We start from the raw sequence: 13,130 nt of genomic DNA, 5'->3' as shown, positions 1-13,130 counted from the left end.
ACAATTTACATAAGACTACACACACACACACACACACACACAATGTAAATATCAAACTATTTTAAACCAATTTAGCATTAATGACCTAAACATCCAACTTCGTATGTGATATTTCGAGGTCCGTGAGATTCATAGGCCTGTTCTATTGGATACAATACCATACGCTTTCAGTAGGACCCCCATGTTGCACATAATATCCTGTTGAACTTTGACCTCCGGCCCCCACAGCGTGAGTTCAGAGACCCTGATATGTAGGGGTCATGGGTCATGTATGGGTCATGGCACGTGCCCCTGGGGTCAAGTCAGTTAACCCAACACTCGGAACGTTTGATCCTTATCGCAAAAGATGAAAGACGACGCTGATTATCTGTAACTACTCTGTTGACCTGAGCTGTGTGTCCAAAAGCACTGCGGTCATGACCATGAGAAAGAGACTGTTCAAAACGTCCTTGTTGAAGATGGCTGTAGCACAGTGAAATCGTTGTTCTCTCCCTAAAGTTAAAACATCAACATAATCCAAAAAAAAACGTCTCGTCTAAGACAAAACTTACAGCTCTTCTCTCCACACTCTGCAAGTGCTCTAAAGTCTAAATTCGTCAAAATGTGTCAATCTGGAGAAAACATCCCTTGGAATGGAAGAAAATGATCAAGAGCAAGAGACTGTAATATTACCTCTCTTGACCAGGAGGATGAGAAGATTATTTAACTATGACACTGATGCCACATATTGAACAAGCTCCATTCCATTCTACAGTGTAGAGAAAAGCCAATGGAAGCCCTGCAAGCAATGCCACCTCAGACTGGGCTTAATCACACCAGCTTAATCTTTAAAACACAATCAGATTATTTATTCAGGCCTTGAGGCGCCTGCTGAGGCTCTCGGAGCAGATGGGCCTGAGTTAGAACAACAACACTGGACACAGTTGCTCTGCTGCGCTAATGACAGCTGACACAATAAAGAGGTGCTGGATGTTTGGTATTCTTGGCTCATCCCGGAGACCTCGTCCGTGCAACAACAACGCGTGTTTGTTCCGGTCTGTGTGTGTGTGTGGAAGTGGTCACAAGTGTCGCCGCTTCTAAAGTGAGGTGGCCAGATGTCCGAGACCAAAACCGGGGACTTAATCCAAAAAATGTGAGAAAAAAAAAAACATGGACATTTTCAGAATGACTATCAATCTGACTGAAATACATACAAGTTTTATCTTTAAAAAACGGGGACATAGGTCGTTTTTCTGTATTTTCCCAGGGACAGGCAACCAAAAACAGGGACTGTCCCCTGAAACCGGGGACGTGTGGTCACCCTATTCTAAAGCCCCACTGAACTGGGACCCAGTTGGCAGCCGGTCAGACTGACCGAGCGTGCCGTCTTGACTAGATCTGGACTTCGGGTGAGAGACAGGACGGAGGGAGACTGAGACGGGCGGCGCCGGGCTTGGGTCCGGGTTCGGGTTGGTCAGCAGAACCGATGGGAAACCTCGAGAGACACACTGTGAAATGGCAATCCGTTAAACAGAGCTAAGGGCAGAGCGCTGATGGGGGGCAAGCAGGCACCATGACAACAGAGAGAAAGTGAGGGGGGTGAGGGGGCAAGAGGGGGAGAGAGGGAGAGAGAGAGAGAGAGAGAGAGAGAGAGGGGGAGAGAGAGAGTGAGTGAGAGGATGAGAGAGGGAAAGGGAGAGAGAGTGGGAAAAAGAGAGTGAGGGTCTTGACCGTAGCTAATAGAGAGAGGGAGCAGGGGGGATGAGGGAGCAGAAAGCAGCAGGTTGTTTGTGAGTGCACAGCAGGGGGACCGGCTACAGCACATTAATATATGATAGCAACTAAGCATGAGTCACTTACTGGCCTGCTGGCAAACCGCCTCTCAAAACAGACAGAAATAGGCCTACCGCACTGACTTAGGCTAGCCTACTCCATCTCACTGTTTTAAGTGCACGGAGGCGATATACATTGAATAGATGCAATTGAAATAGCATTATCAACACATCGACCGTTTTAGTGAATCGACAGTTGCTGTTTTATATAAGCCTGCGATTAAAGAGCACACTCACCGTCACACATTGCTGCCCAAACTAGTTGTACGCGGACAGCTTACTTTCTGTGGGTTATACTTGTACATAGGCCTACTATGACTCGTTGTGTAGGCCTAGTTCGTTCACGCTGGCAAATACGCAGATGACTCCTACATATAAGTCCGTGAATGAGTGAAGGAGGAAAAGTCAGACGACGGCTATGGAGACGTTTCTCTGGCGGTGTGGGTGCTGTGCTGAGCGGGGCAAAGATATTGCCTGTCATGAAGGAACTTGCGTCAGTTTTATGAAGCGTAAAATAACTGGGCTGTTGGCTGCAGTAAACAATTTCAGCATCGCCCTCAGAAGGCGATCGCGTGATGAACCGGGGAGGCAGTGCTTCGATACTTGCGTGATAAATGGCCAGGATTAAAGCGACTGTAGAGGAATAGATTCGCATTTCTGCTTCGATCACACCAACATGAATGTAAACAGTGCCACCTAGCGCAAAAACATGAAAATGCGCCTGGGGAAATTGCTATTGCTGTCACTGCTTCGCTGTTACCTTCCCAAAGACTGACCTAGCCTACGTACATCCTGTCTTGCTTAAAAAGCTCTTGCAATTACCTCCACCTCCAAACTGATGACAGGACAGCCATTTGGTTCACAGTGACTCATCAACAGCCACCACTAACCTAGCGCCTCTCTACACAGGAGTGCACTCTTCTGAAGCCCACAGAACCCAAGCCACAGATGGCCAGCACAGAAATGTTGCATCATCATCATCATCATCATCATCATCATCATCATCATCACAGCCAGGCCACTGCACAGTCTGTCTGTCCGTGCTCCAGAGGAACCAGTACTAGTCTACTAGCCTATTCTGTGCATTGCTAAAAACACACGGCATGTTCTGAGGTTTACATGCAGACAGAGTGGTGTCATATGATCTCATTGAAATCTCTCTCTCTCTCTCTCTCTCTCTCTCTCTCTCTGTGTGTGTGTGTGTGTGTGTGTGTGTGTGTGTGTGTGTGTACACACACATGCATGTGTGGTGAGAGAAAGGAAACATCAAATGGCAATCATTTGAAAGAAAGACTGTTCTGTCTTGTTATTGTCCAATTAACATGATGTAGCCCATACATCATCATGTTACTGTATTTCAGTAATGATAATTCAAATGTCATTTCTGTATCAACCAGTATCACTTTATTTAGATTGAAATGAAAATAAAGATAAATACCAGCATTTACAATGCCAAGTGATGTATGTCTCCCACGTCATGAGAAAAGAGACGTTTTAACAGCCTGCCACCTTGTCATCACTAGCCGAGTCCTTCCTCTTTTTAGCCCTGTGATTAATGTCCAGCTGCCAGCCTTATATCACTCCTGAGAGCACAGTTCCCTGTAGTGATATGTGCTGCACAGTGTTAGTTGATGTGTCCACAGCGTTTGAGTAGGTTACAGTTACAGTGACAGGTACATGGAGATTGATAAAGCGCTGATAGATGTGATTACAGAGGGGAAGTGTGCAATGGTGCAGGACTGCACATTTAAGGCCCAAACTAGGCAGGCGGTAGCAGTGAGAGGAGGACACAGAACAGCAAGAGTGTATGAGTCCAGGGAAGTGCAGAAGACGAGGAGGAGTAGAGGGGTGGAGTGGAGAAAGAGAGAGAGAGAGAGAGAGAGTGTGTGTGTGTGTGTGTGTGTGTGTGTGTGTGTGTGTGTGTGTGTGTGTGTGTGTGTGTGTGTGTGTGTGTGAGTGTGTGTGTGTGTGTGTGCGTGTGGTGTGTGTGTGCGAGTGTGTGTGTGTGTGTGTGTGTGCCTTCAGAGCTGAAGTTGGCATTTCCACTATCTCATGACATTTTAGCTCCCTAATCTGGACTCTCTCTCTCTCTCTCTCTCTCTCTCTCTCTCTCTCTCTCTCTCTCTCTCTCTCTCTCTCTCTCTCTCTCTCTCTCTCTCTCTCTCTCTCTCTCTCTCTCTCTCTCTCTCTCTCTCTCTCTCTCTCTCTCTCTCTCTCTCACAGACCCATATCCAGCATGCCAATGTCTTATTTTAGCTCTGCTGCAGACATGGATTCATACGGATGGTAAACACACACACACACACACACACACATACACACACACACACACACACACACACACAAAGAGGGAGAGAAAAGTTGAGGGGTGAGTCAGAGAGAGAGAGAGAGAGAGAGCTCTGATATTGCTACATGATTCTATTTAATTTGCCAGCCCTTGATCTATGATTGCAGCATATTGATTTTCTCTACCGTACTGCTGTAAGATACAGGGGAGCATCACGGCCAAACACAGACAATGACACAGTACACATGCAGACATGTAATGTAATCATATGCACAGATACAGTACATAGAATTACATATCTACATTTACATTTTGAAATAAATAATAATAAACAAAAACTTTGTTCATATTGTTTCAGACTTTGTACCCATCATGATTTACAAATATACTGTACCGTATAGTACATCATAAATCATCATTTGGGCAGTAAAGTGGTCAGGCCAAACACAAGTGTGCAGCGTGAGTGGAGTGTGTAGTCTAGTTCCCCTTCTGAGTGGTTTGGGAAGAGTTCAGTTCCTCTACAGTGGAACTTCATTAATGTGGGCCTGGCCCTGCATGGCCTATTGTGTCACCGAGAGACTGAGGTTAGCCGGATGATGAAGTCAAGTGAGTTGCTTCTCTAACCCACACACACACACGTACACACACACACACACACACACACACACACACACACACAGATACACACGCACACACACACACACATGTGTGTGTGTGTGTGTGTGTGTGTGTGTGTGTGTGCTCACATGAGGTAGCCATTTCTGCAACTAGTCTGACCACAGGGCTCTGCAGCTTCAATCAAGGACATGTATCGTCTCTCAAAGAGATTCTCCACAAACCAGGAGGCCGGTAACTGCATACTCCTGTGTGTGTGTGTGTGCGCGCGAGAGGGAGAGAGAGAGAGAGAGAGAGAGAGTGTGTGTGTGTGTGACAGATATCCTTACCCCACAGATATCCTTACACCATAGGTGAAAGACAACATGTACAGAATAGCAACATGCCATTCTATCTGTAGGGTAGCAAAAGGACTGCAAAATCCTACTCAAATATGTTTTCTGTTTTGTATTATTTTCTACTAAATATAAACTACAACATATTGCATTAATTACAGTAATTACAGTATTTTAGCACATATGAGTTGAAATATTATAAGAAATCAGTCACACATGTCCTTCAGTCATACATTTCCTTTACCTGTGGCTTGTCAATTTAAAAACGTTTCACTTTGTCGATCGATTTCAATATTCTATCAATCTCATCTTCTACAGTGCAAGCTTCTGTGGAATAATAATGAGAACGGCAATTTTTTGATAGATTATTTAAAGAAAACCACCCTTCAATTAGTGTTTGTAAACTCGTTTAAATGGCTCAACTAGCAACCTGCCACCATATTGCATCCATCCACACCAAAACGCTGGCATTTCTATTTGTTCTAGATTATTTCTCTGAATTTCCGAGAAACAAAACACAACAAATTCCAGGTAAAGTTTAGAGTTCACGCACGGCGGCCATGTTTACAATAACAAAGCAGTGTCCCTTATCTCCCTGCCCTGGAATTTACTCTCAACTGTTTGACATTCATACTTCAGCTAACACCGTTTGGAAAACTAAAAAAAGAGCAAACAGCACCACGGGGCAATGACATTACGGAGCCAAACAAACAAGTAAGACATGCCATGTCCCAGTCTGACTTTCTGCCAAAACAATAGGCTGGGAGTCCATAGTGCCTTGTGCCTAATCTGGGCCATATTACGCAACCAGGCCCTCATATCATCCTAGCCGGTCATCTCTCTCTCTCGCCTGCATCTCTTTTAGTGGGTCAGAGCTAAACGCAGGTATCCAGGTCATCAGGTGCGCTGTTTTAACGGAGCACTCTGCTCTCCATAGCACTTTTAGGAGCTTTCTTAGTCTGGAACACATGCTCTAGTTCTCCCTCATCAGGTGCACAGGTGTTTTAATGGAGCCCTCTGTAGAAAAGGCTCTTGTTCTCCATATTGCTCTCATTCATCCTGTTCTTCCTCTCTGGGTCTCTGTCTTTGGTCTCGGTTGTCTAGCTTGCTGTTTTAGGAGCTTACTTAGTCTGGAACACATGCTCTTGTTTTCCCTCTCACTTTCTTTGCTCCTGCTCTCTCTCTCTCTCTCTCTCTCTCTCCTTCTGTTTTATTTCTCTCCACATCTCCCTCTCTCTCTCTCTCTCTTTCTCAATTCAATTCAATTCAAGAACGTTTTATTGGCATGATGAGCATAGGAACATTATTGCTAAAGCTCAATTACATGAACACATAAGAGGTTTAAAAAAATAATAATAAATGTTTAACAGAATTGTGGAACTCCTCTCCTCTCTCTCACACACACTCTCTCTCTCTTTCTCCTAATGGATTTCTTCCTCAATCACTCCCACTGGGTCATCTACACAAGAGGAATAATAGGATTATGATATGGAGCAGGCTGGCGGAGAATAAGTGTAAGCCCTCCTACGGCCCAATCTCCTAATGCCTGGTGCGTGTAGTCTCCCTCGGGAACATGTGGTTCCTTGTGGTTCCTTCCTTGTGGTTCTTTTTTACCACAAGGAACCACACAGCAGATCTGCATTCTCAAGAACCACATATCAGATATTCAAGAAGTACATGTCATTTGACATTTCCACGTCAATCTAGAACTACTGTATACTTTTTCCTTGTGTATGTGTGATAATCTACACATGTGTGTGTGTGTGTGTGTGTGTGTGTGTGTGTGTGTGTGTGTGTGTGTGTATACTCTCTAAGAAAGAATGTCTACAAAGTGAATGCACACTTGGCACGCAGTGTTTTTTTTTTTTCAGAGAGCCAATAATCGCCTGCTTCATACACGCCAGAGAGACAAATTCCCTCAGCTCTGATTACCATGACAACACTTCTGTGCCAACACCAATCCTCGCCGCCATCCAAACCATTAGCATTTGATAGGCTTAATTCCCATCAGCCACTTGGAGACGAGGGTCGAGGACTAAGAGGCTATTGAGCGCGACTGTAAAAGCTGCCGCCGGTCAGTACTGGTCAGTCCACTTCCTGTCACCATATCCCCCAGGCAGAGGACCTCTCTGGCACGGTCCGTGGCACTCCACACAGACGCTCCTCTGTGTGTTGGCATGCACCCCACCAATTATGCTAATGCGGCTACGCGGTAGATGGCATCACAGCGCACACATCATTCTCACGCCCGGGCGCGGCTACTTTGAAGGTGTCGAGCGACGCTACGGTCACTGACAAGTTTTCAAAAGCAGTCGTTTAAAAAACAGACTCCTGCTCGAGACGACTCTACAAGGAGGATATCATTTATTGCTTCACGATAGCCCGTGAAATTAGACATGAATCTGGTCTGGCTGTCGTTCTGGCAGTCGGAGCGTAAATCTGAACGCATAAACAAATGTGGGCTCCACCACTGGCTGCCTATCAAGCCGAGTGTCTCCGCTTATGACTGGATGTTTACATTGCTTTTTAACTACATTTTTTTGATCTCGCATTTGATCTCGCATTTTTCTGGATGTGCGTGATTATACTTTTGCATCTTCTTCGCTTATGACTGCCTCAACAAAACACAACTAGGGTTCAAGACTCACCGAAACACACACCATTGGACTCAACAAAACACAACTAGGGCTCAAGTCTGACCAAAACACACACACCGTCGGACGGCTGGGGTCAGCGTGTCGACCCCTCGAGTCGGCCCTTACCTGCGCGCGGGTTGCAGAAGGACAGCGAGGACGGCACGCTGGGCTGCGATGCCCGTCGCCCGGTGGTGCCCAGGAGGCCGTGCGGCTCGGACTGGCGGCGCCCGGTGCGCCCATCCTGCTCCTTGCGCTTCTTGTTGCCCCGCAGGCTGCTGAAGCGCTTCATGGCGCTCCGAGGGACCGTGGGCGGCTGACCGTGCCGGCGGAGAAAAGCATTCCGGACCCGCCGGGAATAAAGAGGGCGCCGAGGGTACCGGAGAAGAAAAAACTAATCCAACGGAATTTACCGGAGACTGAGCGCTGGGACTCACTGGGTCTCACTTTCCCTTTTCCCCCTTGTCTCTGGCTCTCTGGGTCGTCTGCTCTGTGTGCTGTGTGTGGTAGTTCTTGTGTCTTGTTCCAGCTCTTGTTCTCCCCCCCTCTCTCTGTCTTCAGCAGTTCAATTCAAATCCAATTCAAATTAGGTTTACTGACAGAGAGAGAGCATTTGACTCTCCGAAGCATTTGTAGGAAGTATACACATACACACACACACACACACACCCTCTCACTCTCTGGTTCTCTCTCTGACTTGGTATCTCTCTCTGTCTCTCTCTCTCTCTATTACTCGCTTTCTCTCTCTCTCTCTGTCCCTCTCTCTCTCTGTCTCTCTCACTCTCTGACTTGATCTCTCTCTCTGTTTCTCTCTCTGTCTCTCTCTTTCACTCAGTATCTCTGTCTGTCTCTCTCCCTCTTTCTGTTTCTCTCTCTCTCTCTCTGTTTCTCTCTCTCTCTCTCTCTCTCTCTCTCCCTCTCAGTCTCTGCTCAGATGTGGCAGACCTCAGGTCAGTGCAGTCGGTCTCGTCCTGCTCCAGTGGAGGACTAAGCGGCTGATCCGGGGACTAAGTGGACAGGTGGCCAGGACAGGATAGAAAGTGCCGGCTAAGCTCCACGTGGGTGCCAACGCAGCCAGAGAGTCAGATGCTCCTTTTCCAGGGACGTCAGGACAGTCGCGTCCACATCACCAAACACTCGCATCCGCCCAGTCCAGTGCAAGTTATGCCTTGTCTCTCTCCGAGCCACCTTCTCACATTCAAGTCTTCTCTCTTCTTTCCTTCTTTATTCTTTTTCTTTCTTTCTCTCTTCCTTTCTTTCTTTTTTCTTTCTTTCTTTCTTTCTTTCTTTCTTTTTCTCTCACTCTCTCTCGGTCTCTCGATCTCCTCCACCCTCACCGTTCAGATACAGAGGCAGCCCATATGTTGTCCCTGTCAGGTTCAGCTGTGTGTGCATGTGTGTGAGCGCATGGTTGTGTGTATGTGTGTGTGTGTGTGTGCGTGTGTGTGTGTGTGTGTGAGGGTGGGTGGGTGCTGCTGCTGTGTGCATGTGTGTGAAGTGTGGTGTCTCTTTAAAATAGCCTGCGTTGCTGAGAGACTGTAAAAGGAAACCAGCCCCTGTGCGCTGGGACTCAGCACTGATTGGCTGCGTGAGTCACCCCTGCTCCCTCCCTCTACACTACTCCACTCTCTCACACTCCACTTGTCCGCTCACCACTCACATTGCTTGTGTGTGTGTGTGTGTGTGTGTGTGTGTGTGTGTGTGTGTGTGTGTGTGCGTGCGCGCATGTACACATGTGTTTGTGTGTGTTTATTTTTCGTGTGAATGTCACATGGGCTGTAAATGTTAATCGCAAGCATAGTCAGGCAGTTTAACGACAGAGAGGCTTATTGAAAGAAATGACTAAAGGTTTACTTGGCTATTCCTATAATGCATACAATGCACACACACACACACACACACACACACACAGAGAGAGAGGCACCACTTCCAGTCACATAGCAACACCCCATAGGATATGCACACTTCCTTTAACACCCATCACACCCACATTCTACATGCATTACTTCTGCTGGTATGCCCCCTTCATATCTACTTTGTTCTGCCCCCTCCCCACCCCAGCCAGTCCCCAGCCAGCCCCCAGCCAGCCCCCAGCCAGAAGTCAGTGACAGTAGTCTGGGTGGTCCCTGTCACACACACACACACACACACACAAGGGTCCTCATCCTCAGTAGCCATGTACTCACACACGGACAAAACAATCCCATAATTACAGTGGGAAACGCTTAACGACGTTAGAGTCGCTCTGCTCTCTCCTCTGCTCCATTTACCCACAACACTTGACTTATTGAGCGAGTCCTTAGCTGTTCTCTTCCCTCAGTCCTTCCCCCTGCCAGGCCCCCTCCCCACACCACACCACACCACACCACACCACCCCCCACCACCCTCCTTTCTCTGACTATGAGTGGCTTTCTCAGGTCGTTTGTGCCAGGGGGAGAGAGATAGAAGGACAGAGAGAGAGAATGAGAGAGGGAGAAAGAGAGAGAGTCAGGAGTCAGCTGTGCCCAGGGTCCAGGGCTCAGATCTCAGATCTTAGATATATTAATGGAAAATCTCTTTGCTTCTTGGAAAAAGTCTGCATGGCTGAGCTTTGGCAAGGACGTGCGTATTGTAGGGGGGTCGGTGGGGGGTCAGAGAAAGAGAGAGAGAGAGAGAGAGAGAGAGAGAGAGAGAGAGAGGCAAGAGAGGGATAGAGAGAAAGGGGCATATTTGTTCCGGAAAGCTCCACAGGCGCACTGAGACCACACAGAGCAAGAGGCTTTGTTTGGTGCCTCTGACGCTAATGATCTCTCTCTCTCTCTCTCTCTCTCTCTCTCTCTCTCTCTCTCCCTCTCTCTCTCTCCCTCTCTCTCTCTATTTATCTCTCTATTTCTCTCTCTCTCTCTCCACCCCCTTCCAGTTGCGACGCACTCAGACAAGCGGCGCTACGGCAAGCCTGTAATTCCACAAAGCACCACCGGCTCCTCTCCCTCCCCGGCCCTCTCTCAGTCTCAGGAGCCTGCGCTGCTTGTTTGGTTTGATTGCGGCGCAGGAGGGCGAGTAGGAATCAGAAACAATAACACAGGATTGCGCCGGCCGTAATTACCCATGTATGTGTGTGTGTGTGTGTGTGTGTGTGTAGCGGCATCCTGGCGCGCCAGCCCCACACCAGCAGAGCAAAACAGCAACATCTGATCGCCGCCATTTGGACACGGCCCGCTCTCACATTCCATAACAATGCCACAGTGTTCTGTCTGTATGGAGGAAACATTACACATCAAGTCTGCACAAGGAGTCTGCACAAGGAGTGTGTGATAGGGTGAGCCAAACACGTACCTCACACAAACACAGAAAAAGGCTCTGCAGGTAAGAACGTCGGCTTCAGGAAAATGAACGGCGCAGTAGACAAGATGCATATTTTCTCAGAAGGAAACTCCATGCAATATGGAATGAAATACTGAGAATTGTTTACAGCTTTTAAACATATTGCGAGCTGATGCGAGTGCCCTGTGTGGTTTGTGAGTTTATGCCTGATGGCATGTTGGGTATGGGGCTGAGTGTGGTCAGCGCTGGTGTGTGTTCGGTCCATACGGTCATTAAATTTTCAAGGCGGCTGCATTATTCATCTGCGGTCTGCTGGCAACTTCCCCTACCTGTCTGCCCAGGTGAGAATGTGAGCCAGGTGACCTTTATTTAAAACCGCCACTGGACACAACAAGGCGGCGGCTCCGGGCAGATCCGTAACAGACCCACCGTGTGTTCCCGTCCCAAGACCACTTACGGGGGGTGTCACAAGACCGAGCGCTGACCCACATTCACACAGTGATCAGCAGTGTGCCCCTGCCACTGCTCCACTGCAGGGCCAGCTCCAGCTCCAGCTCCACACACAGCACACAGCACACAGCACACAGCACACAGCACACACAGCACACCCCTGCTGAAAAAAACAGCAAGAAACCAACTTAGGCTGGTAGCTGGTTTTAGCTGGGTTTAGCTGGTCTTTGCTGGTTTTCTGCCAGCTATTGCTAGTCTTTGCTGGTGTAGCTGGTTAGGCAACCAGCTAGACATGCTGGCGTGACCATCTGAGGAAGCTGGTCGTGCTGGTGTGACCAGCCTGTCGTTTGGGATACAACTGGTTTAAGATGGTCATGCTGGTGACCAGCCTGTCAAGCTTGACAAAGATGGTCAAGCTGTTTTTTTAGAATGACCAACATAAGCTGGCCTGGCCAGTAAAAACCAGCAATGTAGACCAGCAACACCAACTAAAATGACCAGCTTGAGGTGGTTCGACAATCAAAACCAGCTGAATTACCATCGTAAGCTGGGTAAACCAGCTGAAGGTATGTTTTCGCGAGAGTTTTGCTGGTCTTGCTGGTTAACCATCATAGGATGGTCAAATAAGCTGGTTAACAAGCTGGTCAACCAGCAAACCACCTTTAGCTGGTCAGGCTGTTTTTTTCAGCAGGGACAGCACACAGCAGGTCTGGCTCCCTGGGTCCTGAATGAGGCTCACTCTCTGCTCGCTCTCTGCCTCCCAGTTATGGGTCTTGTGCTGCAGTTATGGTGCAGCCACACTCATGATCCATTTAAAGATGAGAATTTAGGGGGTAAAATGGAAGCACCGACTGCAGAGCGAGCCAAAGGATCTCTCCACCCCCCTCCTGAAGCATCTACTGACCTCCTGAAGCATCTTAGCTACATGAGAATAACTACTGAGCTCCTGAAGCCTGATGCCCCCTCCTGAAGCATCTTAGCTACATGAGAATAACTACTGAGCTCCTGAAGCCTGATGCCCCCTCCTGACGCATCTTAGCCACATGAGAATAACTACTGAGCTATTTGAGAGCTCATACAATAGCATGCACAATGGATGGCATTGTGAGGACTGACAGTCTGTCTGGTAAGTGGAGGAGAGTGCGGGCTGCATATCGATGGCTAAGTAAGTACGAGCAGCGTTTCCAGGCAGCGCACTCGGAGGGAATGAGAGTGGGCCAGTGCCGCCGGCAGATGGGCCGGGCATGGCATCTCATCTCGTCTCGTCTCGTCTCGTCTCGGCGGGCATCGCGCGTATGTGGGAATTAAAGTGCCTTTGATTCAATTACTTCCCCTCCGCCGCTCCTGCCTCTGCTGCTTCCTGCTCACACTGCTAGGCCAACACACACACACACACACACACACAGACACACACACACACACACACACACACACACAGACACACACACAGACACACACACAGACACACACGCACGCACACACACACACACACACACACATACACACACACACACACACACACACACACACAGACACACACGCACACACACACACATCATGAAATGATGATTTTTAGAAAGCCTACACTGGAGTGGCAGGGGTCGAACTAATCCATCAAAATGGTGACTGGCTCCCTGACTCTCTCACAGGCCCAGACTGGACATGACAGAGCGAACAGAGACGACTGCTGCTGGAC

The 13,130-nt window shown here is 48.2% G+C and overlaps 1 protein-coding gene across 7 annotated transcripts in view; it reads right to left on the bottom strand.

Moving 5' to 3' along the window:
* prkag2a (protein kinase, AMP-activated, gamma 2 non-catalytic subunit a) overlaps positions 1-13,130 on the bottom strand; it is an 85,210-nt gene that overhangs the window by 40,388 nt on the left and 31,692 nt on the right. Inside the window, exon 1 of one of the 7 annotated variants that reach the window (XM_062521973.1) lies at positions 7,811-9,716. The exons of 5 other annotated variants lie outside the window; for them this stretch is intronic. In XM_062521973.1, coding sequence (XP_062377957.1) covers positions 7,811-7,973 — 163 coding nt within the window. In that variant the 5' untranslated portion in view covers positions 7,974-9,716. Of the gene's footprint in view, positions 1-2,048; positions 2,541-7,810; positions 9,717-13,130 lie in introns of those variants that run through there. One more of the 7 variants, XM_062521974.1, reaches the window with a different exon arrangement.

Source organism: Sardina pilchardus, chromosome 19 (assembly GCF_963854185.1).
Source record: "Sardina pilchardus chromosome 19, fSarPil1.1, whole genome shotgun sequence".
Taxonomy (NCBI): Eukaryota; Metazoa; Chordata; class Actinopteri; order Clupeiformes; family Clupeidae; genus Sardina; species Sardina pilchardus.
Note: the sequence above shows the minus strand (reverse complement) of the source record. Positions and strands in the feature narration are given on the sequence as shown.